This window comes from Elephantulus edwardii, unplaced genomic scaffold, assembly GCF_000299155.1.
Source record: "Elephantulus edwardii isolate Elephantulus edwardi_28Jun2011 unplaced genomic scaffold, EleEdw1.0 scaffold00222, whole genome shotgun sequence".
NCBI lineage: Eukaryota > Metazoa > Chordata > Mammalia > Macroscelidea > Macroscelididae > Elephantulus > Elephantulus edwardii.
Genome location: NW_006399972.1, coordinates 2,200,412 through 2,226,764, shown reverse-complemented (window position 1 = coordinate 2,226,764; position 26,353 = coordinate 2,200,412). Strand labels below are relative to the sequence as shown.

At 38.8% G+C, this 26,353-nt stretch overlaps 1 protein-coding gene across 1 annotated transcript; it reads left to right on the top strand.

The window, feature by feature from the left end:
* Positions 1-1,106: 1,106 nt before the first annotated feature.
* On the top strand, positions 1,107-25,982 carry TMEM33 (transmembrane protein 33). The gene is made up of 7 exons (XM_006898179.1): positions 1,107-1,239; positions 5,776-5,870; positions 6,346-6,521; positions 11,837-11,904; positions 17,310-17,443; positions 21,032-21,115; positions 25,850-25,982. The coding sequence occupies exons 1-7, from the start codon at positions 1,195-1,197 to the stop codon at positions 25,980-25,982; spliced, it is 735 nt and encodes a 244-aa protein (XP_006898241.1). The 5' UTR covers positions 1,107-1,194.
* Positions 25,983-26,353: the final 371 nt, after the last annotated feature.

Here is a 26,353-nt window from a genome sequence, read left to right as displayed (position 1 = left end):
ATGTATCAGAGAGCTGGACAATGAGTAAGGATGACAAACGAAGAATTGATGCCTTTAAATTGTGGTGCTAGAGAAGATTATTGATCATGCCATGGACTGCCGAGAGAACAAACAGGTCTATCCTAGAAAAGGTGAAACCAAGTTGCCCCTTGGAGACAAGGATATTGAAGCTCTGTCTCACATACTCTGGGCATGTTGCCATGAGGGACCACCCTTTGGAGAAGACATCATGCTTCAAAAGGTGGAGGGATAATGCAGGAGAGGAAGACCCTATATGAGATGGACTGACTCAGTGACTGGGGTAAGTAGAGTAGGTGTGTAGGAGACAGTGAGATTGGCTCAGGATCGGGGTTCAAAGCTATTGTGTTCGAGTCGCAGAGGCGACTCGATGTCACCTAACAGCAACAACATTGAAAGAATCTGAAAAGTAGACACTAGTGACTTAATAAGCCCCTGGACCCAGGGAGGGAACAAAAGCTTTCTGTTGTTGTGTCCTATGGAGTCGGAGTCCACCGGAAAGTTTTCAGAGGCAGTTAATCTCACGGGGAAATTACCCATTATTTTTCCCGCTGAGCAGCTAGGGTCCTTGAACCGCGTGGCTTCGGGATTGCAGCTCAGCTTCTTGCCACTCGGCCACCAGAGCTTAGTCAAGAAACACATTTCACCTTTCAGTTGTGGGCAAGTGGATCGCTCTGTGGACTTAAAGGTGAAGGGCAAGCTATTTTGCCATTCTCAAGAAGCCAATAAGCCAGACAGACCGAGCCAAAAAAAAAAAAAGGCGGAAAGAACTACAATTCCCGTCATGCCCCCGGCTTAAGGTTCTTTGCCACCTCTTCTTCACTGAGGAAGTGAAACACTTCCGGGGTCAGCAGGAGCCTGTAACCTGCTGCGTTGGGTCGACCCTGTTGAGCTTCGCCCTGAAGCTCCGCCTTTTCTCCTGTGTTTCTGGAATCACTTCTTGATCCCGGCCGGGACGGAGAAGCAGTTCCTGCCGCAGTGAGTGTCCTCAGGTCAGTCAGCTGCACCAGGTCGGCAGGAGACCCTTCCCCGGTGGAGATTCGGGGTCGGGGCAGGGTGCGGCGGGCCTGAGACACGGGGCTGGGAAACCGGTTAGCGGGGTCTCGGACTCGGCGCTGACCTTTGTCTCTTCTCTCTTGGCGATCACAGCGTCCCAGACACGAGTGTGAGTTCCCCATGGCAGACAGGACCCCGAACGGCCCCCAAGGGGCTGGCGCATTGGTAAGTACGTGGGCAGCGCCGCCGGCTTGGTTTGTAAGGATTGGAAAGAAGGAAATGTTGCGTGCCAACCTCTGAGCCCTCTAGACATTTACTGCTTTCAGGCCTGGGATTTGTGATCGGGGAGCGATTTTGTGATTGCGAGGAAGATCCAGAAAGAGCTACAAGTTAATGTCCGAAGCAGTTAGGGCCTGGCCAGGAGTAGGTGCTTCTCACCTCTGTGCCGGGAAACTGGGCTTCCTCCATCCCCTCGGTCCCTTGTCATATGCTCCAAGGTTGAACTCGCCACCCGAGGCTGTGAGGTGACAACTGCCTCTCGTCCTGTGCACATGTGCGGGCCGAGAACAGCGTGACCGCAAAGGAAGGAGTGCGATCATTCTGCCCCTCTGACCCCCTTGGCTGCCTTCTTTTTGTCCCTAATTCTTTAGGAGGAATTAGTTTATTTTGTCAATTTTTAAAACATACTGGTAAAGCATGATGCTTTATAGTTCTTTTTAGTCCGTTAGTCTGCTAATTGGGCTGACCGTCCATACAGTAATGCGCACCGAGATACTTATCTTTCTCCCGCCAAGCAGCTGGTGGATTCGAACCACATGCCTTTGTGTTGGCAGCGCGACTCCTTATTACGGAGCCATCGGAGCTCCCTGGCTTTTAGTTAAAAAACTTTTTTTAACAAGTACGGCATTTTATATACAAGTTTAATTTTGCAGAGCCACTTGAAAGTTAGTTGTATGCATTGTGATTCCTAACCCATAAATGCTTCACATATTCTATGAGATGGTTAGGCAATTAACAAATTGAAAAAATGTTATTTGCTCATGAGGTTGTGTGAAGTCGAGTCAGAACTAATCCATCGCTGACCCTCCAGCGGGTTTTCAGAGGCATTTAATAACATGAGAGAGTGCTCATTTTCTCCCACCAAGTAGCTGGCAGCTAGTAGGTTGGAACCACATAACTGTGGGATTTCAGTGCAACTTCTTTTTTTTTTTTTTTCAACCGCTAGGCTACCAGCGCTTGCTGTTCAGAAGTAGGCATTCCATACTCTATTTTCCTTAGTGGTCTTGTAAAGCTGAATCCCTCAGTTTACAGAAGGAGCCAGTCAGAACATGCATTGCCTTTTACAGTCCATGGTGCTGTAGTCGCTTAATCTGGAACAGTGTCCCTGCCTCTTTTCCTTTGTTTTTCCTGCAGAGTAGGACTGTTTTTGCAGAATATAATCAGAAAACAACAACCCAAGCTTTTTTCTTTTTGTAATTAAAAGAGATTCTATGAAAATGAAACTTTTGAGACTGTGAAACAGTATTTTAACTCACCAACTTTTCCCCCAAAGACCTATTGATATTTTCCACCTGAACTATTTATTGTTGTTGTTGTTTTGTTGTCAAGTTGGAACTGACCCATAGCCCACCCCTCAGGGGGTTTTCAGAGGCATTTAATCGCGTGGGAGATTTCCCATCCTTCTCCAGCAGGGAGCAGCTGGTGGATTCTAACCGTATTCCATTGGGATTGCAGCTCACCTTCCTGCTACTAAGCTAGAGTTTTCTGAACTATATATTGTTGTTGTTGTTATGTGTCTGCCCTATCTTAAGCCAGTTTCACTGACTCCTGACTCACATATCCCCCATTGCCCCATGTATTATGTCAATCTACAAGTTATTTCTTAATATTTTCTATTATTACTAGTCATTACTGTAAATAACTTGTCAGTTCACTATTGAAATGTAACAAACTTTTATAACATAAAACACAGGGAGCTCTGGTGGCCTAGTGGCAAGAAGCTGTGCTGCACTCCTGAAGGCAGAGGGTTCAAGGACACCAGCTGCTCTGCAGGAGAATGGGCAGTCTCCTGTGCAGTTATGTCCAGAAACCCACCAGAGGGTCAGATCTGGGTCGGTGCCGACTCTATGGTACGCAACATAAAACACATGTAGAAAAGTGTACAAACAGAAATGCTTTCTCATAAAATGAGCATCCCAAACAATTGAATTTTTTTAAATAATAATGTTATTTGTGTGTGTGTGTGTGTGTGTGTGTGTGTGTGCGCGCGCGCGCGCGCGCATGCGTGCGCACTTGCACCATCAAATTGGATGGTACAGGAGGAGATTGCCCCTCCTTCTCCAGCAGAGCATCTGGTGGATTCTAACAACTTTCCCCTGGGATTGCAGTGCAGCTTCTTGCCAGTAGGCCACCAGAGCTCAACAAGTGGATTTTAAAGAGAATGTTCTCAAATGAAATCTTTAGGGAGCTTTGGTGGCCTAGTTCAAGAAACTGCACTGCAATCCCAAAGGTCTGTGGTTCAAATCCACCAGATGTTCTGCTGGAGAAGAGGGGGCAATGTCCTTCTGTGCCAATCAGGTCTGATTCGATGGCACACAACAAGTAAAAAGAAAGAAAAAAAGAACTCTATTGTAATGGACACAATAAGTGAGATTCTTCCATCCTTTGACTGATAACAGCTACTTAACTAGAGAACTTTGGTAGACTCTTGAGTGGAATAAACAAGAAGCATATTTTATATTTATGAAATTACCTTTATCATTAAAAAAGGCATCTAATACAACTTTTGTTGAACTTTAAAGTGTACTTGAATTTTGTCTTTGAAAAATTTTGTGTATTTTTATTCCGTTAGATAGTGTGGTGGCAAGACTACTTCTCATGTACTGTGGACATGTTACCAAGAGGGATCCGTCCCTGGAGGAGAACACCTTAGAGAGTTAGTGTAAATGGAAAGACCTAAAAGAGCTGGATTGAGACTCAGCGACTACAGCACTGAGGTCAGGTAGAGCAGTGATTGCGAGGATGGGACAGACCTGGGCAGATAGTGCTTCCTCTTGTTCTGCAGAGTGTGGTGGAGCCCACTCAGCAGCACCTACCAGCAAGAGCTTAGCTTGTAGTTTACACTCATTGCTGTGTAGTCAGAGCCAGCTCACAGCTGACACTCTGGTATATTTTTGTAGGCTATAAATCACACAAGAGGAGAATACCTCCATTTCCCCCTCCTAGCCAGAGGTGGGTTTGAACTGCCAGAGATTAGGGTTAGCAGTGCACCTCCCTATGGCCTGTGCCACCATAAGTTACAGCTTAGGGTAGTGTTTTTAGACTTCACGTTAATACTCACTAGTTAGTTTTGAAATCACTTTAGTAGATTACAGCTATGTTTTTTCCAGAAATTACGTAAAATGGGAAATGTAAAAAAAATTACAAAAAGTAAAGATAAGTTGTTTTTGTGATACTTTCGTGTTTGCTTTGTGTACGTGTTCATTTACAGTTGGCACTGACTCATAGCTATACCTCTGGCCAGTTTTCAGAGGCTATAAATTGCGTGGGAGGGGACTGCCCATACTTCTTCCTCAGCAGCTGATGGATTCAAACTATGTGCCTGCAGGTTGGCTGCACAACTCCTTGCCACTAGGCCACCCAAGCTCCCTCCCTTTTACATACCTGTTTATATTTGTATTGAGTTTTGGTGTACAACTAATTATTTATGTAGATCATAAGTAAGTATAAAAACCACTTTGGAATTTGAGTATAACAGATTTAAGTTATTGTTTAGTAGACATTTACTGATTGACTTACTGATTTGTGATTAATTGATTGAGTGGCAAACAATTGCTTTGCAAAATATCACCAGCAAAGACCAAAAAACCTCCAAAAACCAGAATGAGGAAAATGATAAATCAAATTTTTTTCTAAGACCCTCAAAACTAGAATAAAACCTGTGAGGAGAGCCCAGAATGGAGGAAGAGAGTCATATAATCAGAGAGGCAGGTGCCTTTTACTATCTGCAGCTATTTCTGAAGCACCATTAGCATGCCATACCTTTTTATACTACCAAATCATCCAAAGGTAATGAGTTCATTGCTGAGTGACTATGACCATGGTTTTCTGTTTCTACGCTGAAGGTTTACTTACTCCAAACTGGCTTTGTGTAATGCTTTCTTACTCAGATCTGAGATCTACCTATTTGAATTTGAGGTTTTTCTAAGAATAGGCAGATAATTCTCTTGAGAGCAATTAGTTCTTATTTAATAGTCTTTTAAAATACATGAAGCCAGTATTAGAAGTGTTGAAGAGCTACAACTGTAGTTAAATTTTTGTGCAGGTTTTTTTCCCTCATCTTATTTTAAAATGTCAACTGATTTTTCTGCCTCTGATAATTCAATTACTCAGTTCCTTTTTATGGAATCCTTTTTAGCCAATTAACTGTAAGGAGTTTAAGGACAGGGGAAGCACAAGACCCATCCTTAAGGCATTAATAATTTGTTAGGGATTTGTATAGTATTATATCTTATGCTTTGTGACAATTAATAGCACTTTGAAAATCCTGGAAAATAGGTATGTGCCTTCAGCATCAAAACTATAAGGTGTTTGGTCTTGTTTGTGAGCATATTAATTGCCTTAAGAGTTTTCACTGAAAAATAAAAGGTTGTAACATTATCAAAATGTGTTTTGAATGGGACTAAAACTCCATAATCTTCATTCTTTGACAATGGAATGTACAAGCCCAATTGACCGCAGTATTTTTCTTTATCCATCTAGCAATATATGATGGCCAATAAACTGGACACAGCAATGTGGCTTTCTCGCTTGTTCACCGTGTATTGCTCCGCTTTGTTTGTTCTGCCTCTTCTTGGGTATGTATTACACATACTTCTGCCTCGGATATTCAGTTATGCAGTTCCTTTTTGTGGAATTCTTTTTAGCCAATTAACTAAGGAGTTTAAGGACAGGGGAAACACAAGACCCATCCTTAAGGCATTAATAGTCTGTTAGGGATTTGTATAATATTATATCTTATGCTTTGTAACAATTAATAGCCCTTTAAAAATCTTGGAATATAGATGAGTGGGGATGAGATAGAAGTTCTTGTTTTTAACAGTTTTGACCTTATGTGTTTAAATTTGCCATGAAGATTGGCTGCTTTATAAAACTGGCTTGGGTATATTTACGACATTATATTCCTAAGGTAGAATAGGCTCAAGTAATTTTTTTTTCTATTGACTATTAAATAATAGATTTAAGTGTTGTGCAATTATGATGCAATTCACAGAGGAGGAAAAGGCATGATAGTTGTTTATGTCTCATGATAACTTCTCTGGTAATTTGCAGGTTGCATGAAGCAGCAAGCTTTTACCAACGTGCTTTGCTGGCAAATGCTCTGAGGCTGCACCAAAGATTACCTCACTTCCAGTTAAGCAGAGCATTCCTGGCCCAGGCTTTGTTAGAGGACAGCTGCCACTACCTGCTGTATTCTCTCATCTTTGTCAACTCCTACCCGGTTACAAGTATCCTTTAACATGTTTCTAACAGTTACTTACTAAGCATTTTGAAAATGCCTTCTGATTTTTTTCTTGCTGTAGGGAAATTTCTGCAGTGAGGGCCTCTGTGCGGACCAGGTTTGTTCATTTGTTTGTATTCATTTGAATGAAGTTATATTTAGTATGTTGTTGTTGTTATGTGCCATCAAGTCACCTGTGACTCATAACAACCCTATGTACAATAGCCCTGAAACCTGCTCTATCCTGTGCCAGTCTTTTGGCTCTGACACACCTACCCTCATTACCCCAGTCACTGAATCAATCCACGTCATAGAGGGTCTTCCTCTCTTGCATTGTCTCTACACCATTCCAAGCATATCGTCGCCCTCCAAGGACTGGTCCCTCCTTGCAACATACCCAGAGTATGTCAGATGGAGCTTCAGAATAGCTTCAAAGTCATTGCTTCCAAGAAACAGCCTGGATTCAGCCTCTCCAGGACAAACATGTTTGTTCTTCTGGCAGTCCATGGTATATTCAATACTCTTCTCCAGCACCACGGCTCAAAGGCATCACTTTTCTTTCTATCATCCCTAGTTATTGTCCAGCTTTCTGACACATAACAAATAATTGGGAAGACCATAACCTGGATCAGATGCACCTTAGTCTCTAGACGGACATCATTGCTCCTTCTTACTTAAAAATGTGACATCTGAACATTGAAGAACGGATTGTGAATTTTAAAGCTAGTGTGTTTTCCTTTTAATACTTCTATACTAGCAACAGATAATTTAAAGTATCAGATTCCGAGCACAAGGACTTAATACTTAAATATTTAAATTTTCCTTTTATTTGCATCTTTGGGGAAATATTCTAATGTCTTGCTTTAAACCAGGGCTTGCTTTGAACTACTGCGTCCTAGTTCAGTCATGGGGAGAAAGCAAAATGGGAACCATAACTAGAATGAGAAAATTCCAAGTCCTACTAGAAAATTAATCTCTGTAGAAGGCAAGGCAGATTAAGAGTTGCATAGCAACTAAATCTCTTACCTGCTGCAGCCAACCAGCTCAAATAGGACTGCAGACCTTGCTACTTGGAACTTGTGTTGCTCTTCACAGTCCTGGCTTTTTGCCAAGTAATAAGGTTCCTGAAACAGTCCAGTCTCACACAGGCTCTCAAAAGCACTAACTATACCTCTCCCAAGCCTCCCATTTCAGGGCTTTCATCTGTAATTTCCCAGTCTGTTTATCGTCCTGGATTCACCCACATTTTAAAAATTCTCATCTGTACCAATTTTGCATCTCTGACCATGACTGAATTGGTTTGAAACTAGTTGAAAGCCCTGCTTTAAAGCAAAATCTGTCTTTCCATTAACTGAGGGATAAATGTGTCAAGAAGTAACTTATTTAAGCAGAGAATGGGATAATCAGTAAACAAAAAGCAGTTGGGATTTGCTCTGGGTAGGTAGAAAATAGGGTAAATTAATACTCAGTGAAGATAATGAAACTGTTGGAGTTAGTGCGAATTTGTACGAATTGGAATTTGTAGATGTAAACATTTCAGAAGTGTGTTCTTGGAGAATGAGTTTTCTTTTTAAAAAAAAAGAGGTGAAGCTTTTGTAGTTAAACGTAGGTTATGTCTTTTACTCTATGACCTTTAATTTGCTAATGTACATAGTGAGGTTTAATAGTATCAGTGTTCAGTGGCTCAAACTGTTGGAGAGCATAACTGCTCTAGGAAGTACTGCGTTTTCATGATTTCGTTTCTTTGGTAAGAAGAGGAGAAATTTCATATAATGTATTTTAGGCGATTGTTGTAGCCCAGCGCCGATACTTCACTGGCAGTGTTGGAACAGTGCCTTTCACAGAGCAGGTGCTCTGTAAGTTTTGTTGAGTAAATCCTGAGATGGTACTTAGTGAAAAGTGTGACTTATGAAGGCAGCCTTTCTGCCTTTTTTATGCAGTTGTTTATTTGCTAACCCCTCTCTCATGGGCATGTTCAATTACATGTTTTATAAATTCTTCCAGAAATAAAATTGTGAGCAGTGAAAATAACATAAGCTAGTTGGCAGAAACACTAGTCAAATTCCTAACTATTGGGTGAATAAAGGTGAGCCCAAAGTAATATTACTAAATGGTGTTTTGGTCTTTGCTCTTAACAAAGGTGTTAATGCTGTCCTTGCTCTAACACTGACAGGTACTCAGTGGTTTAAATTGTAGGCTTTTAATTCCTTATCTTATTAAAGGAATTTAACAGTTATATTGACCACTAAGATTTTTGAGTCTTATCAAGGACTTGAGAACTATTTGATAATATAGGGGGAAAGTCTCCATCCTTGACATTTATCTGAGATAGGATGAAATTTGGCCTCAGAGAAATGAGGTCAGCTAGCACAGGTCTGGTGGCCTGGTGGTAAGGAGCTGTACTGCCAACCTGAAGGCATGCAGTTCAGATCCAGCGGCTGTTCTGCGGGATAAAGGTGAGCAGTCTCCTCACATCTGATTAAACTGCCTCTGAAAAATCACTGGAGGGTTGTCCATGAGTCGGTACACACAAGAAGTAGAGTCAGGGACTCCTGGTGGTCTGGTGACAAGTCATGCTACTATCTGACTCCCAGTTGCTTTGAGGGAGAAGGATGGGCCCATCTTCTCTTGATGTACTTACTGCCTCTGAAATCCCACTGGTGTGTCAGCTGACAAACAACAACAAGGAAGTGGAATCAGAACTAGAACCTAAGATTGATTAGCCCAAAATACCTCTTACTCTGTTAGTCTTCAAATTTATATATATGTCAAAGTTTAAATCCTGTTTTAGAAGTAACCAAGCTTTACACTACCCTTAGAAACACCTGGGAACTAATTACTGTCTTTAAATAACTTCTGAGCTCCCAGTCCATGAATGGACTTTACAGAGGATTTCGGTTGAACACCTAGAATGTAAATGTTCCGGTACATACGTACGTGTGTGTGTGTGTGTGTGTGTGTGTGTGTGTGTAATTTTTTCGTGTGTGTGTAATTTCCCCCCCTAGTGTCTGTGTGTGTGTGTGTGCGTGTGTGTAATTTCCCCCCTAAGGAGGGAGTTGTAAATTTTATTGTTTTAAGGGATCTAGGCTCATTAGAAAATTCAGTACTATTTTTATATATGATCTCTGGAATTGCCATGACTTAGAACTGATTTGATGACGGCTAACCACACCACAACTCGGAATATACTTAATATATACTTAATGTTTGTGCATATCAGGGGGAAATTAGGGTATTTCATAGAATTGTATTAGAAAGTATTCTAATACGTAGGTGCAGGTCATTATTTGCCATTTGGAAATTAGGGAACTTTGCATCCTAAATGAGCTGTGGTTATAATAAACTAAATAAATACTCAAATTGTATCTCTGATCACATCAAGCCTTTAGTTAATATAGAACAATTTTGGGAGAAACCAAGAGTTTGTTTTTTAGAAACCCTTGCTATAATAGGACAAGCATTTTTACCATTTACAGTTAACCTTGATGGCACAAAACAACAATGTTTACATCATTTTGTGAGAATAACTGATGAATAATTTTTGTTTCTATTAGTCTGGCATAAATTGAGGTGAAAAGTGATGTACTTGGAATGATTTTCATTGTTCTGAAGATTGTTTTTATTTGTTTCCTAAAGCTGACATAAAGTTGAGTCAGTTGACTCAAATATAAGAATTCTTTGCTTATGTTGAATAAGCTAATGAGAATACTCAGTTAACACATCTGTAGTGGCATCTTATATACACAAGTTGTTACTGTTACTAATTGCTAGTAAGTCAGCTACAACTCACAGAGACCCTGGAACAACAGATCTGAGCCTTGCCCACCATCACCATCACCATGATCTGATAGGCTCAAAACCATTGGTGCAGGCATTGTGTCAGTCCATCTTACCAAGTGTCTTCCTCTTTTGGTGGTCCTCCACCCTCCCCAGCACGATGTCCTTTTCCAAGGACTGGCCCTTCCTGATTGCATGCTCAAAGTATGTCAGAAGTTTCACCATCCTTGCCTCTAGAGCAACCTTGTTGCAGTTCCTCCAAGACAGATTTTCTTGTTCTTTTGGCAGTCCATGGGCTATTCCTAACTCTTCTCTAACACTGCAATTCAAAGTCTTCAATTTGTCATCCTTATTAACTTTCTAGCTTTCAGACTTACGGGAAGCAATTGGAAAGACTATGACTCCCATCTGTTGTACCTTAGTCTTTAAAGTGATATCATTGGTCACTAGCACTTAAAAGAAGTCCTTGACAGCAGCTTTCCCCCAGTGCACCACAACTCAATAGGTGCTGTAGTAACACGTTGTGGTTGTGGTTGTTGATTACCTTTGAGTTGAGAAAGATTCATAGCAACCCTATGTACAAAAGACCTGAAGCCTTTCTATAACTACCGACATTTATCAAATCAAAGTTCGTAGAGTTTCAGGAGGCATATTGTTTAGGAAGGGAATGCCACTCCTGTTTCCAAAATATTAACACATATACAATTGTATTTTATTTTTACAAGTTACGAAGATATTAATTGTAACAACCAAACTAAAAACTACTGAATCAGTTGCCACTGAATCTGGTTCTGACTCATCAACTCTGTCAGACAGAGTAGAACTTGGACTGTAAGTATTCATAGAAGTAGCCTGCCTCATCTTGCACAGAGTGACTGGTGCTTCCCAGCTAATCTGAATGGAATGCCTTGACTACTACATCATTGGACATTTATAGAAGAGAAATAATAAAGAAAATTCTTTTATAGAGGGAAAATTAGAAACCACTTGCTATATCTTATTCTCATTAGTGATTGAGAGTGCTGAAAACACCATTTCTGTGTTAGAATGGCTTGGATGGGCATTTTGAGATTAAAAATTTTACCTCGGGGGATATTTAGAGCATGAGGCATAAAGTAACTGGTGTACATGCTTTCATGAAGGAAGTTATTAATAAGATGATTGAAGGGGAGGAACCCACAGTGTACATGAACAGAATATAATGTAAATGGCACTTAGAACATAATTTTTTTTAAATTTGTATATACTGCTGCCTAGATTTTATATTGAGTATTTTTATTAACCAATAGAAATGAATGAGAAAAGTTTTTTCATTTACTATTTTATTTTTGAAACTTAGGAGGACTTTAGAAAAATTAAATGGTTTACTTATAAATTTTAAGTTTTTAATAGTTAACAAATTATTTGGCTATAAATTATGTTAAAAAATATAAAATTATTCAACTATGTTAGCAAATGTTTTAGATCTATGTATTGGTATGTGATGTATAGTCGGTCTTGTAGCACACTTGTTATTTTAGAGTTTTCCTTAATTGCTTTTTTCAGTGAGTATTTTCCCAGTCTTATTGTTCTCTTTGCTCCATGCTGCCACATACACTAAAAAGGTTCTCGATGTAAGTAAACTGTATTAGATCTTTTGGGGGGTTGTTTTTTATTTTTACACTTGTACCAATACTGATTGGTACTTGACAACTTTGAGAGTTCTAAGACATTTTGTCACTTAAGATTTATTTATTTAAATTATTTAGTGATTTGGAAAGTGTTAAGTTTGAATTTTGTTACTATTGAGGTGTATGAGAGTATGTTTTACAGTTAAAGGATTGTATTAAGAATAATTTCTCAGTCCCCAGAAAACATTTTTCAAGCTTGTAGTAATTTAAAATGGTATATTGTTCTGTTTATTTTAAATTCTCATCTACTAGTAAAGTTCACTATCTCTTTTCTGTTAACATAAAACTGCTACTTTTAAATTTCTTTTTTTTTCTATTTACTGGGTTATATCATTAAAACATGTTGAAGACTGCTCTTTAAACATTGCACCAGCCACTAATTCTAAAGATGAAGTAATGAAAGATTTGTATCAACTTCTTGAGCCTAAAGTTGATCAAACATGTGATCTAGATGTATTGATAATTACTGGTGATTGGAATGCAAGATCAGAAACAAAGAAGGGCTAGTGCTTAGAAAATACAGGCTTGACTTATATCTAGAATTTATAAAACACTTGAGCACCACAACAAGATAAAGGTAAATAATCCAATAATCAAGACAACTATGAGATACCATCTCACCCCAGTAAGACTAGCAAAATTTAACAGAACAGCAAGCAACAAATGCTGGCGAGGTTGTGGAGAGACTGGAACCCTTATTCACTGGTGGAAGTATAAAATGATGCAACCACTGTGGAAAGCGGTGTGATGCTTTCTCAAAAAGTTGCAAATAGAGATACCATTTGACCCAGCAATTCCACTACTGGAAATACACCCTAAAGAGACCATAACCGACATCCAAGCAGATACATGCATACCCATGTTTATCGCTGCTTTGTTCAGAATAGCAAGGAGTTGGAAACAACCTAAGTGCCCATCAACAAATGAATGGATAGAGAAGCTGTGGTATATTCACACAATGGAATACTCTGCTGCATTGAAAAACAAGGAATTCATGCAATATTATTCAAAATGGGTGACTGGAGGACATTATGCTAAGTGAAATATCTCAGTCACAAAGGACAAACACTGCATAGTGCCACTACTGTAGAATGGGACTGACATCAGGGTTAGGGTTAAAATGAGAAAAACGGGATAAATGATGTATACTGCATTGAAACAGATGAGGGAGAGAACAGTTTAAAAGCAATATATTTTAGGGCATTATGATTATCATAAGAGTCCAGAATGAAGGTTGCAGAGTGGAGTATACTCGGGGGTGGGGGTGAGAGTGAGGGGGTGTGGGGGGATTGTGTACCAGTGAAGGAATTTTTCTTTCCAAAGAGAAGAGCGAACTCGGGTGGGGGTGGGGTGGGCGGGGAGAAAAGTGCAACAATGAATGAATAGAAATCCGAAATCTCTGTAAATGTTCATTGAAATTAATAAAAAAGAAAATACAGACTTGGTGATAGAAGCAGCCTGAAGATTGTATGATAAAATTTATGCATTGAAAATACTTCTTTTCAGAGCATAAATGGCAGCTATACAAGTACACCTTACTAGAAAGAATATGCAGGCAGAAAATTGACTGCATTTGTGGAAAGAGACTATGGAAAAACTCCATCCCACAAGTCAGAAGTGGGCCAGGGCTAACTGTAGAATGGAACATCAATTTGTAGACAAGTTCAAAATGAAACTAAAGAAAATGAATACAAATTCATGAGAGCCAAAATATAATCTTAAGTATATTGCACCTGAAGTTAGTACCTCAAGCATAGATGTCATTCTTTAAGCACTAAAGACTAATGACCAGATATCTGCCAGTTGTGGAATGACATCAGAGACTAGAACTTACTATAAGAAGAAAGTGTTAAAGTCATTAAAAAGACAGGAAAGAAGGAAAAGGCCAAAATGAATGCGAGCAGAGACTGAAGCGTTCTCTTGAACGTGGTGTAGGTGCCATCAGATTGACTATGACTGAGTGATACTATGAGCAATACGGAACCTTGTCCTGTTCTGCTTGCTAGCGTGCTCTAGCCCATTTCTACAGTCACTGCGGCAGTTCAGCTCTTGAACGTAGGATAGCTAAAGAAAATGGGAGATGTTCTCAAATTTGAGGGCCAGACTGCACCTGGAATAACTGATAATGGTAAGGAATTGCCTGCCAATGCAAGGGTGCATGATTCGAATCCACTCAGTGGGAAATAGATGGACAGCTTCCTCCTGTGCAGTTTATTGCCTCTGAAAACTTGCTGGAGCATAAGCTGTGGGTCAGTTTTGATTCAGCAGTACACAACAATGACAAAAGCATGTGTGCAGAAAACTGGACAATGAATTAGAAAAACTGAAGAATTGATGCTTTTGAATTAAGGTGAAAAGTAGTGGATATGTCATGGGCTGCTCAAAGAACAAACAACTCTGACTTGGGAGAAGTCCAGCCACAATAATACTCAGAGGGGAGGGTGACGAAACTTTGTCTCATGTTCTTAGGACATGTTGATCTGAAGGGGCCTGCCAGGCGATAGCCATATCTGACCTTTACCAACTTCACAGAGGGGTACTGTTCCTGTCAGCAAGACCAGTAGCACAAAACCAATTCCCATGGAGACAGATATGTTCCACCAGGCTCCCGCACACCTTTTTACTCATTCCAACACCAGTCTTGCTGCTTTACAGATCCAGAATCCAGTGTGATAGCTCACGGACCACACAGAACCTTATTAAAGAGGGCAAAGACTGTAAGTCAGGTTAGTAGTAGAACATAATCACTCAGTCAGGACAGCTTTGGAAATATCCTTGCAGACACCTCAGCCTTGAGCCTTGTGGCTTTAGGCCAGTGTTACTAACCTCTCAATTCTGCAAACTATAACAAAAGGGAAGTGTTCATCTTTGTCCTTTGGAGCAACTTGTGAATTTGAAAAAATAGAACACTTCAAAGGATGACTCAAGAAGATAACTCATTACAAACTCATTGCCATTGAGTTGGAGAACTAACTCGTAGCTGACTTTCCAGTGACTTTTCTGAGGCTATAAATCACAGGAGAGGATATTGCCTGTCTTTCTCTCTCAAAGCTGTTCGCAGATTTGAACCACCAAAGACACTAACCCAACACCACCTTTGGGTTAGAAGTACAACTCTATGGACTACATTATCTGGGCAAGATAACAAAACAACATTGTAACAAAATGGACAAAAACCTGGAATTAGACAACCAAAAGAGAAAAACCCACTCAACATTTCTCAAATGGAGACTGAAAAATCAGACCTTGAAGATTATATTGACAAAATAATTGCAGCACTACCTGTACATAGAAATTCAAGCTAGATTCAGAAGAGTGTAGAATGGGGAATATTACTGACTGAGAGCAGATACCAGGAAAAGGCTTACCTGTACTTTATTAACTATGCAAATATATTTGACTCTGTAGATCATAACAGATTATCAACATTGAGAATCCCAGAACACTCAATTGTTCTTATGCAGAACCTACATAAAACAAGAGGCAGTTGTTTAAACAGAACTGGGGGATAGTGTCTGCTGTACAATCAAGAGAAGCGTATCAGGGTTATATCTTTTTACCGTATTTATTAATTTTTCTATGCTAAACAATTACATTGTCTCTCTGGAGACTAAGGTGCGTTTGATACAGGCCATGGTCTTCGCAATCACTTGTTATACATCAGAGAGTTGGACAGTGACCAAGGAGGATAGAAGGAGAATTGATGCCTTTGAGCTGTGGTGCTGGAGAAGAGTATTGAATACCATGGACTGCTAGGAAAACAAACAGATTCATCCTGGAAAGGGTTAAACTGGGTGGCTCCTTGGAGGCAAGGATTCTGAGGCTTTGTCTAACATACTTTGGACATGTTGTGAGGAGAGACCGGTCCTTGGAGAAGGACATCATGCTTGGGAGGGTGGAGGGACAGCGCAGGAGGGGAAGGCCCTCTATGAGGTGGATTGATTCAGTGACTGGGATAATTGGGATGGGAGTGTCAGAGACAGTGCGATTGGCACAGGACAGAGCAGAGTTTAGGGCTGTTGTACATAGGGTCGCTATGAGTCGCAAGCGACTCGACGGCACATAACAACATGCTAAGCAAATGATCAAGAAGCTGGACTATATGAAGATATTGCAGCATCAAAACTAGAAGAAAACTCAACAGCCTATAAGGAGATTTTTTATATGTGTGTGTGTGTATATATATATATATAGAGAGAGAGAGAGAGTATACTCTATATACTATATATATATGTATACTCTCTATATATATAGTCTTTGGTATAGATTTCACTTTAGTGTAAAGAAAACACAAGCTGGGCCACTAAACTCATGATAAATGGGAAAAAAGATTGGCATTGTCAAGGATGTGGTTTTACTTAAGTCCACAATCCGTCCCAGGAAGAAGTAATGCGGAAATAAAGTATTACATTGGGCAAATCTGCAAAAGAACTCTTTAAAGGATTTTTTTAACAAAAAAAAGAACAAAAAACAAAACAACAACCATCTTTGAGGACTAAGTTGTGCCTGAGCTAGCCATGGTATTTTCTATCACCTCATGAATGCAGAGAGCTGTGGACAGTGAAGAAAACCTGAAGCAGGATTGATGCATTGCAGTAATGGTGAAAAATACTGGAAATAACAGGGGCTGCTGAAGAGTAAAGAGCTCTAAGGTGGAAGAAGTGCCTCTAGAATAATCCTTAGAGGGGAGGATGACAAAACTTGATCTCATAGACTTGGGACATGTTGACCCAGAGGGACCAGTAACTGGACAAGAACACTGTGCTAGGTTAAGGGAAGGGTTCTCAGAAAAGAGATGGATTCGCAGAATAGCTGCAGCAGTGAGCTCTGGTGCACCACAGCACTGGTGTTGGTGGTGATGAAGGACTCAACAGTATTTTGTTTAGTTGTACAGGATTGAGAGGAATCAGAACTGAATCCACAGCATCAAAAGCTGAACTGGAGGGTGTCAGGTAGATTTTCAGCTGAGCACTGAAAACTTAACTATAAAATGGGCCTTGTAAATAGACCTTTTTGAATACTCTTACTATGTTTGGGTTTGTTTGTTTTTTTTCCCACAGTAATATTTGGACTCTAAAATGTCCATTCTTAGCTATAAGTTAAGGCTAACAGTTTGTTGTGGTTAGAAGGACATAACCACCATTTTTTGGGTAATCTATTAAAAAGAAATCTAGGATCTCTTCTAAAAAGTTGTTTTTGCTGTTAACTCTTCAGATACATAAAACAGTAAGAAAGTGTATTTTTTGCCTTATTAGTTTGTAAACTTTTAGACCATCATTATCTGAGGAAATGTTGAGTCATGAAAATACTTCATTGTTTTAATGTTTATTTAATTTTTGTTGTTCCAGGCAAAAGGTTCAAATAGTTTACCTCTCCTGAGATCTGTCTTGGATAGACTAAGTGCTAATCAGCAGAATATTCTGAAATTTATTGCTTGTAATGAAATTTTCTTGATGCCGGCTACAGTTTTTATGCTTTTTAGGTAAGAATTTAAATACATTTGTTTTGCAAGGTTGATATCTTAAGTGGAGAGACTAATGAAAAAAACTCATTGACATGTAAAGCCAGTGAATCCTAGCAACACCTAATCTGACACCTTTCACTTTATAGCAGAGAAATGAGCACTTTTTTCTCTTATCATTGCTTGTGATTTGTTGTTTAGTATTTTGAAAATTAATTTTCAAAATTCTTTAAAAGACTCTGAAAGTCTATCTGTTCTGCCATTATGGAGATCATTTTCTTATATGAAACAGATTACAAACCCACTACTGTCAAGTTGAGTCCAATTCATGATGACCCTTCTCTGGGTTTCCGAGGCTGTTGATCTTAGTGAGGAGATTTCCAACCTTTTTGCCAGGATTGCCTGGCAATATCTGAACTAGCAACCTTTCTGTTAGCAACCCTACACATTACACACCTGGTGTCTTAGGGGGAAAAAATAGCACAATCTAGTTTTAAGCTATGAAATAGTTGTAATTTGAAGTTTCACCTCTGAGCTACTCTTCCATTGATGTCATAATAGTTGTACGGAAGTGACTTCTTTTGTTTATACTTTGATTATAGAAATAATGTACGATTAACGAAAGCCTTTACAAAACCTGAATTTTAAAATAAGAGCACAGGCCTCTCAATTGATATGATTGAATTTTGAGTTTTAAATTCTGTATTTATATTTATACACCAGTGATTTTTTTTCAATTTTTACTTCACAAGTAATAGACGAGCAGATAAAAGCCAAAATTGTTCTTGACTGTGAATCCTCATTGCAGCTCCGTACTTTCCTTCCCAAAGATAACTTGTGTGTGATAAGAATGCATGTATTTCTCTTAAAGTAGTTATATAGATCCATAGAAAACATAGCATCGTTGTGTTAGAGGTTTATTTGATTTTTATTTTATATCATAGTTATTATAATGAGCCAGTCTGCATCTTGCTTTTTTCACTTACAGCATGCATTTGTGACCTCTTAATGTTGAAACATACAGTCCTACTTCCTTGCTATTGCACTCATGAGCCAGTAAAAGAGTCATTGTGGTACAGTTAAGCACTTGGCTGCTAACCAAAAGATTGGTGGTTTGAACCTACGTAGTAACTCCGTGGGAGGAATCCTTAGAGCTCTACGTCCATAGACTACGCACAGAGCAACACTTGAGAGTATAGCCAACAAGGCAGTTCATTTATGTCCCATGAGGCTGCTTTAAGTCAGATGTACTCATTGTCACCTGATAATAGTAGTGTTCCCTCAATTTCCCAACTCACTTACTTAGTTAGCTAACCCCAACTGTGAGTCAGTACCAGCCCATAGCTGGCTCTCTGGAGGCCGTAAATCTGACGGGAGGAGATGGCTTATCTTTCTCCCTTGAGGCTGCTGCTGGTGGATTCAAACTGCCAAAGAGCCAACTTGAGTTGACAGAACAACTCCCTAAAGACTATGCCACCAGTGCTCCTCTCTATCAAAGTACTGTGTTGTATTTTATTACTCATTCACCTATTGAACATTTCAGTTGTTTTAAGATTTTTACTTTTCTAAATAAATGTATTTCATGTTTTTGCCTCTGCTTATATTTATGTCAGTGTTTTTTCTAATGCAGCTACCAAACTTGATTTTTCGAAGTATATGCTAGCTTGTTTTTGTATTTTATAGACTCAATTTTTACTTATTTAAATTTAAATGTCTATGTAAGTTTAATTTTCATAATCTTGTTACTATGTAATGAACTTTTATTTATTGCTGATTGAGTAGTAAGTCATTTCTTTTTAGTGTGTTGCTCTGATTAACTAGTAATGTTTTATGCACCTCCTAGTTATTCCATTCTTTAACAGTCTCATCTGTCATTTTTCTTTATAAATGGATCTCTTCTATTCTTTTGAAGAAGAGGGAGAAAAAAAGAATGGCTAACTTCTCTGCACTAGAAAGATGAGAAGTCTCTTCCTGTGCAATTTACTACTTCTGGAAACTCGATGAAGTGTTAAATATGAGTCGGTTCCAACTCAATGATATTTAACAGTTCTATTCTTTTAAATATTTCCCTCTGAGAACTCCAGCATCACCACATATTTGAGTTGGGGCTCCCACATTAGAAAATGTATATACATATCTGGGATGATAACCATAGAATAACTTCTTATTGGTTGTCAGCCACCTGCAATACTAAGTGACTTGAAACACCTTGCCCCTGAACCTTTATTTCCTTACATAAAGAACTGGTAGTATTTTAGATGGTTAATCTTTTAAAAAATCCTTCTGGTTCTAACATTGAATGGTGGAATATGGATTTTTATACAGCTGTATTTATTAGCTATTTAACTCTGAAACTTTTATTCCAAAATTATGTCTTATCCTCAAAGGTGACAACTTTTAACCTTCATAATTATCATGAAGGACAGAATGTAATAGAAATGTTTAAATATGCAGAACAGATTATCTTGGAGTCTGGGCTCTATGAGGAGAAATGTGGCATTAGGATTGGACATAGATTCATCAACAGTCTGCTATGCAGATGACACAACCCTTTTTGCAGAAACTGAGGAGGACTTGAAGCACTTGCTGCAGACGGTCAAGGACTGCAGACTTCAATATGAATTGAAGCTCAGCATCAAGAAAACAAAGATTCTCACCACTGGGCCATTTGACAGCATCTGACAGATGGTGAAGAGATTGAGATTGTTAACAGCTTTAGTTTGCTTGGCTCCATGGTCAACCCTCTTGGCACTAGCAGCCAGAAATGAAAAGACATATTTCGATGAGAAAGTCTGCTGTTAGGACCTCTCCAAAGTAAAGAGCAGTGATGTCGCTTTGGAGACCAAGGTGCACCTGATACAGGCCATGGGCTTTGCAGTCACTTGTTATGCATCAGAGAACTGCACAATGACTAGGGAGGATAGAAGGAGAATTGATGCCTTTGAGCTGTGATGTTGGAGAAGAGTATTAAAATATACCATGAACTTAACTAAGCATATGTATCTGTAACTCCTAGAGAGCTCTGGTAGCCCAGTGGGTAAGGAGTTTCTCTGCCGGTTCAAAAGCATATGGTTCAAATCTACCAGCTGCTCCATGGGCGTGAGATGGACAGTTTCGTCCTGTGCAATATACTATCTCTGAGGACCCGTTGGAGTTGGTTCTGGCTTGTTAATACATAACAACAAGAAGAACATAGTTCTTGTACTGTTGTCTTTACAGTAGTAGCAGTCACAATTTTTAGTCAGACTATAACTAGTATAGGCTAAATTTACTAGTGAACATTACTAGGGGTTTTTTGTTTATGGGAAAATAATCTTCATTTTAATATTTTATAAACTTAATATTTGATAATCATTAATTAGTGGTCATTATAAAAGCATTTATATAGTGATTTCTGAATTTTTAAGCAGTCCTTTAGAATTCTAAAATTAAAAATGTGCACATGGACATATACTTAAAAAATGTGGTAACATACTTTTTATCAGTTCCCAATCATTTATGTATTCTGTGTCCTTACTTAGAAACTTTTAGCATTATATGAGTTGCCTTTGACATTTTGAGAAATGCATATGCATTCATAATAGCTTATCAACTTTGTATTTATTGCAGTGGTCAAGGAAGTTTGCTTCAGCCTTTTATATACTACAGATTTCTTACTCTTCGATACTCCTCTCGAAGAAATCCATACTGCCGGTAAGCTAATGACTAATTTGAATCCTTTATTATTTGTTAAGAGTATTAGTAATAGTATTTATAGTATTGTTATGAATTGTGTTTTTAATTTAGAAGGAAGCCATTTTTCCACAAATTTAAGTTGTTGGATCATCATTTGTTAGGTTTGTATTGTCAGACACCAGTTTCTCATTGATTGTAAAATGGTAGGAGTAGCATCAGTACCTAACTTTAAAGCCAACAAAATATTTTTAATTTGATAAAGATATGTCAGCATTCTTACTGTTTATTTTGTGTTGATGTTGTTTCCATTGATGTAAGGCCAATTTCCCTCCTTGCCTTTTTATCTTTGGTTTTGGATAAAATTTGCTTAGTCTCACGTAGTTGATTATTAAGGGGAGTGCATTATTCATAGGTGATCTCGTTTATTTTGTAAGCCTTTGGGAGGAGTAGCTTCGGAATTGAATAATGACCAGGAAGTGCTCTCAGCTGAACTTGATAAAGTAGAGGTCAGATGTACCTCTCCCCAATTTTATTTTATTTACAAATTCTGACAGTCTCTGTTCATCCTGTGGCAGTTCTTTTCTGGGCTTGACAGTCTGTTTTAGTGGCCATGTGGAACTCATAGACTACAGTGAACGGTTTATTAAGGAGGTGACAGTATACCTCAGGAAAACTACATTGGGTAGGCTACTTGGGATCAGGAAGCATGCAGGCTAAGTTTCCTTTCACTGCTAACAGTTCTCTCAGCTTTTCTTGCCTGTGAAAGCAAGTGATCTCTGTTATACAGGCCCCCTCAGGACAGCCTTCTTTGCTTTATCTACGTGAATCCTTCATAAAACAGGATGTGTTGATAATATCAAATCTTCAGAGTTCAAAATATCTTTCAAGGTCCTTAAAGCAGTGGAATACAATGTAATGATCAAGGTACTGTGAAACACAGACAACAGAGAGAGATGAAAATTCACTAATGCAGTAGTAACTTAAGGTCCCTAGGTCGTGCGAGTGATTGAGACTGCTTGACTAAGGTTGGTAGTTTGAACCCACCCAACAGCAAAGGCCGAGGGGCTTCCTTCTGTAAAGATTGTTGTTGATTAAAATTGCTAGGATTTTCTTTGTGTAAAATGGTATTTTATAATTTTAGATGAGTTTACATAGCAGATTAGGCTCCTACTTACTAATTCTTACACTGACTGTTCTGTGACATTGATTACAATTTTCATGTTTCAGCATTCTTACTGTTTATATATTGTTCTGTTTCCGTGGTGTAGCTTTCATTCCCCTCCTTGCCTTCTCATCTTTGCTTTTGGGTAAATGTTACTCTTTGCTTTCATCCAGTTGATTGTTGAAGGGAATACATTCTTCACAGGTAATATTGTTTATTTTCTAAACCAGTCAATGATACAGCTGAAAGGTGACCTCCAGAAATAGCTTCCATTCTAAGTTCTAAGAGTTTCTCTGTCAGGTAGATCTGGCCTTTTTTAGCAGTTTGAATTTTGTTCTTCATTTTTTCTCCTGCTTTATCTGGTAACTTGTTCTATTGTGTCCCTTGTCAAAACTGTCAGTGGCAGCCCCGCAACCATTCCTCTAGTTCTTATGGTCTCAGATTAAAAGAGATTGTGCTTTATGTGAGCTTATGGTCCCCTGGACTAGTTTCTTCTTTGATTTCTTTCATTCTCTTTTATGCTTTATGATTAGAGACCTATAGTTTACCTTAGATGGCCTCTTATAAAATTTTAAGATGTGAGCAGGTTTGCTGGATCATAAGATATTTTAACTTTTTGAGGACGTGCCATACTGTGTTCCATAGTGGTTGTATCACATTAAAGTCACTCTAGCAATGTATAAAATTTCCAGTCTTCTCCATATTTTCTTTTGTTTGTCTTGGCTATTTTTGCAGGGGTAAGATGATACTTCATATAGCTTTAATTAGCATCTTTGATACTTAAAATAATTATAACCCTCTTTTCATGTATATTTTTGCCACTTGAATACCCTTTTTGATGAAGTTTATTTTCAGGTCAATAAAATTTTCTTAGCTTTTTTTTTTTACTGATTTGCATGCAATCACTTATAAATGTTGTATCTCTTTCATATTCATTGTATTTTATGCTATCATTCATGGACATTGTGCTTTGTTTATGTATATTGTGTTTTATAGAATCATCCACATACATTAGCTCTAATCTTAGCAGAAGCACATCATTGGACCTTTTTTTGCCACAGTACAGTACTTCTGAGTGGGCTTGGACTGGTTTAAACTTTTAGTCTTTATGTTAGCAGTCCAGTGCAAACCACTTGTACCACTTAGGAATTTCTAAAGATAAGCAGGAAAATCCTTTGAAGTACTTCTACCTTGTTATATATAAGTTTGCCATGAGAATTGGAATTGACTTGATAACAAGAGGCTGGGCTTTTTAGTGATAATTTATGTTGTTGTTGTTATGTGCCGTCGAGTCGTTTCCGACTCCTAGCGACCCTATGCACAACAGCCCTAAACCCTGCTCTATCCTGTGCCATCCTCACAATCTCTGATACACTCAATCCCATTGCTGCAGTCACTGTGTCAACCCACCTGGTTGAGGGTCTTCCTCTTCTTCACCATCCCTCTACCCTCCCAAGTAGGACGTCTCTTCAAGGAATAACCTCTCCTAGCAACATGCCCAAAATATGTGAGAAAGTTTTGGGGTGGTAGGGCTTGGTTTTTTGACTTTTCTTTTGTGGCAGGGAAGGGCTTTGATGTTTTATAACATGGGAATTGGGGAAGTGTTGGGAATGATAAGATCTGGTCTACACATGTATTCCAGAAGATGAAGTGTTGACTTAGCAAGAGAAAGAAAAGATAAAACCGTTGCAAGAGTGCCAGAGTAGACTGGGCAAAATAATGAGAAGCTGAACTAATAAAAGAAAGAAAGAATAAATTTGAAAAATATTTGGAGGTAGAATCTTAGGGCTTGGCAAAATAAGATGAAAACTGCTGGATTCCTGTCCTGGAAGCAAGAATTGTGAGTAATGATGTCATCTCTAAGAGCAGATTTTTTGATAAATGAGCATCTTTCCCAATTTTCTTCTTGAGGAGGGTGTGTGTGTGTGTGTGTGTGTATGTGTGTGTAAAAGAGTGTTTTTTTTTTAACTAGGTGGGGTTTTTTCCTAAGCATAAAACTAACACAGATTAAAGAATAAGGCAAGAGTTCTATCTTCTTACAGGGACTGATTAGGTTCTTAAGACAATGTGTTATTGCTGTTGAGTACTGTCAAGTTGGAACTTGTCACACAGCTGACCCTCCAGTAGGTTTTCAGAGGCAGTAAATTTCATGGAAGGAGATTTTTTCCTTTTCTCCTGTGGGGCAGCTGGTGTATTCAAATCTCATGACTTTGGATTGGCAGCACAACTCCTTACCACAAAGCCACCAGAACTCATCATATGAACTGAAAATTGTTAGTAGTCAAAACTGCCCTTGATAATACTTTAAATAACTTATAAATGAAGTATGACACTGATATCAGTCTAGAGACTGAGATGCATCTGATTCAGACCATGGTCTTCACAATTACTATGCATACGAGAGCTGGACAGTGACTAAGGATGACAGAAGAAGAATTGATACCTGGTGCTGGAGAAGAGTATCAAACATACCATGGACTGCCAAGAGGACAAAAAGGTCTGTCTTAGAGAGGGTGAAATCAAGTTCCTTCTTGGAGGCTAGGACTTTGAAGCTCCATCTCACATACTTCGCACATGTATGTGGCCCGGAGGGACCAGTTCTTGGAGAAGGACATCATGCTTGGAAAGATAGAGGGACAGCACAGGAGAATATGACCCTGGATGAGAAGGATTGATACAGTAACTGGGAAAGTGGGATTAGGTTTGTTGAAGTCAGTGAGACTGGCTCAGGATAGGGCAAGATTCAGAGCTATTGTGCACAGGGTGGTTATGAGTCATGGGTGACACTATGACACATAATAACAACTCATGAGACTTGGTATATACCAGTCTATATGGTGGCTTAGAGGAAGCAATAAATTAAATTGATACCAAATTCTGAAGAATCGTTTCTGTGAAAGAGAGCTTTGGAGGCTTAGTGATAAGGAGTTAGACTGCCATCCCAAAAGCACACGGTTCTAATCTGTCACCCGTTCCAGTGGAGAAAGATGAGCAGCCTCTTCCTGTGCTGTGTACTGCCTCTGAAAACTCACTGGAGGGTCAGTTCAGAGTCAGTTCCAGCTCAACAGTACATACTAACCAACCAGCCAACACTTCCAAGAATGCTACTCTAAGAAATTGGGCTTTGAGCTGAAGGCAATAGTATCTCCTGTTGAACATTTACTGTATTGTCTCATTAAGCTTTACCATCATACCAGAGCAGTGTTCCTATTTGGGAAGTGAGGAAAGCTCTGAAAAGCATATTATTTTAAGGAAACAAGTGAGATTTACCCATATGTCTGTAATTTCCCCTTGCTTGTTTTGTTTGCTAAGTGTGAAAAAAAAATCTATTTAAAAAAATATAAATTCATAGCCTGAATTCTCAGAAATAGTCATTTATGAAATGCTTTTGTTAAATAACCTTTCCACTAAAAGAAAAAGATAAGTGTTGGTTATAAGGACTTTATTGGATGTTTATTCTCTACAATGTTGATGATTTTAATGTCTTTACATTCTTTAATGGCTGTGGAACATTTCTTCATTAGCTTTTCCTACTGTTATATGTTGCTTTTTCCCTGATGTTCCTGAAAGAAAACAATTGTCTTTTGCAGGACCTTGTTTAATGAACTGATGAGGATTGTTGTTGAGCACATAATCATGAAACCCGCGTGCCCCCTGTTTGTGAGAAGACTGTGTCTCCAGAGCATTGCCTTCATAAGCAGATTGGCACCAACAGTAGCATAGTTTAATATCCAGTTAAGTTATATGTAAGCACTATTAGCAGCTGGTACTTCTGCTGGGGGAGGGGGGGTCATAAGATTCCAGGTGTGCTGCACTGACCTCAATTCAATTTACATAATTTACATAAATGCATCTCAGTGAAAAGTCACTTTCCCTGGCATGTTAAATCAAGCCTTTTTCAAACGTTTCCAAGAAAATTTTATTGTGTTGTACTTATCTGGGAGTTTCTTTCTTGTGATAAATGTACCAGATTTATTTTACATACTGTTGTGCCTATATCATGAAGTACATTTATTTCTTTTAAAAAACAAAGCTTATCCCAATTGGTAACTTGAGTTTTATATGTGGCATGAGTTTATTGTGATAATATTATT

Bases quoted from the DNA above. Each gene is read 5' to 3' on its own strand.
- TMEM33 (XM_006898179.1), top strand. From the start codon at position 1,195: ATGGCAGACAGGACCCCGAACGGCCCCCAAGGGGCTGGCGCATTG. The intron at 1,240-5,775 runs GTAAGTACGTGG...TTATCCATCTAG, and splicing joins CCCAAGGGGCTGGCGCATTG to CAATATATGATGGCCAATAA. The intron at 5,871-6,345 runs GTATGTATTACA...GGTAATTTGCAG, and splicing joins TTTGTTCTGCCTCTTCTTGG to GTTGCATGAAGCAGCAAGCT.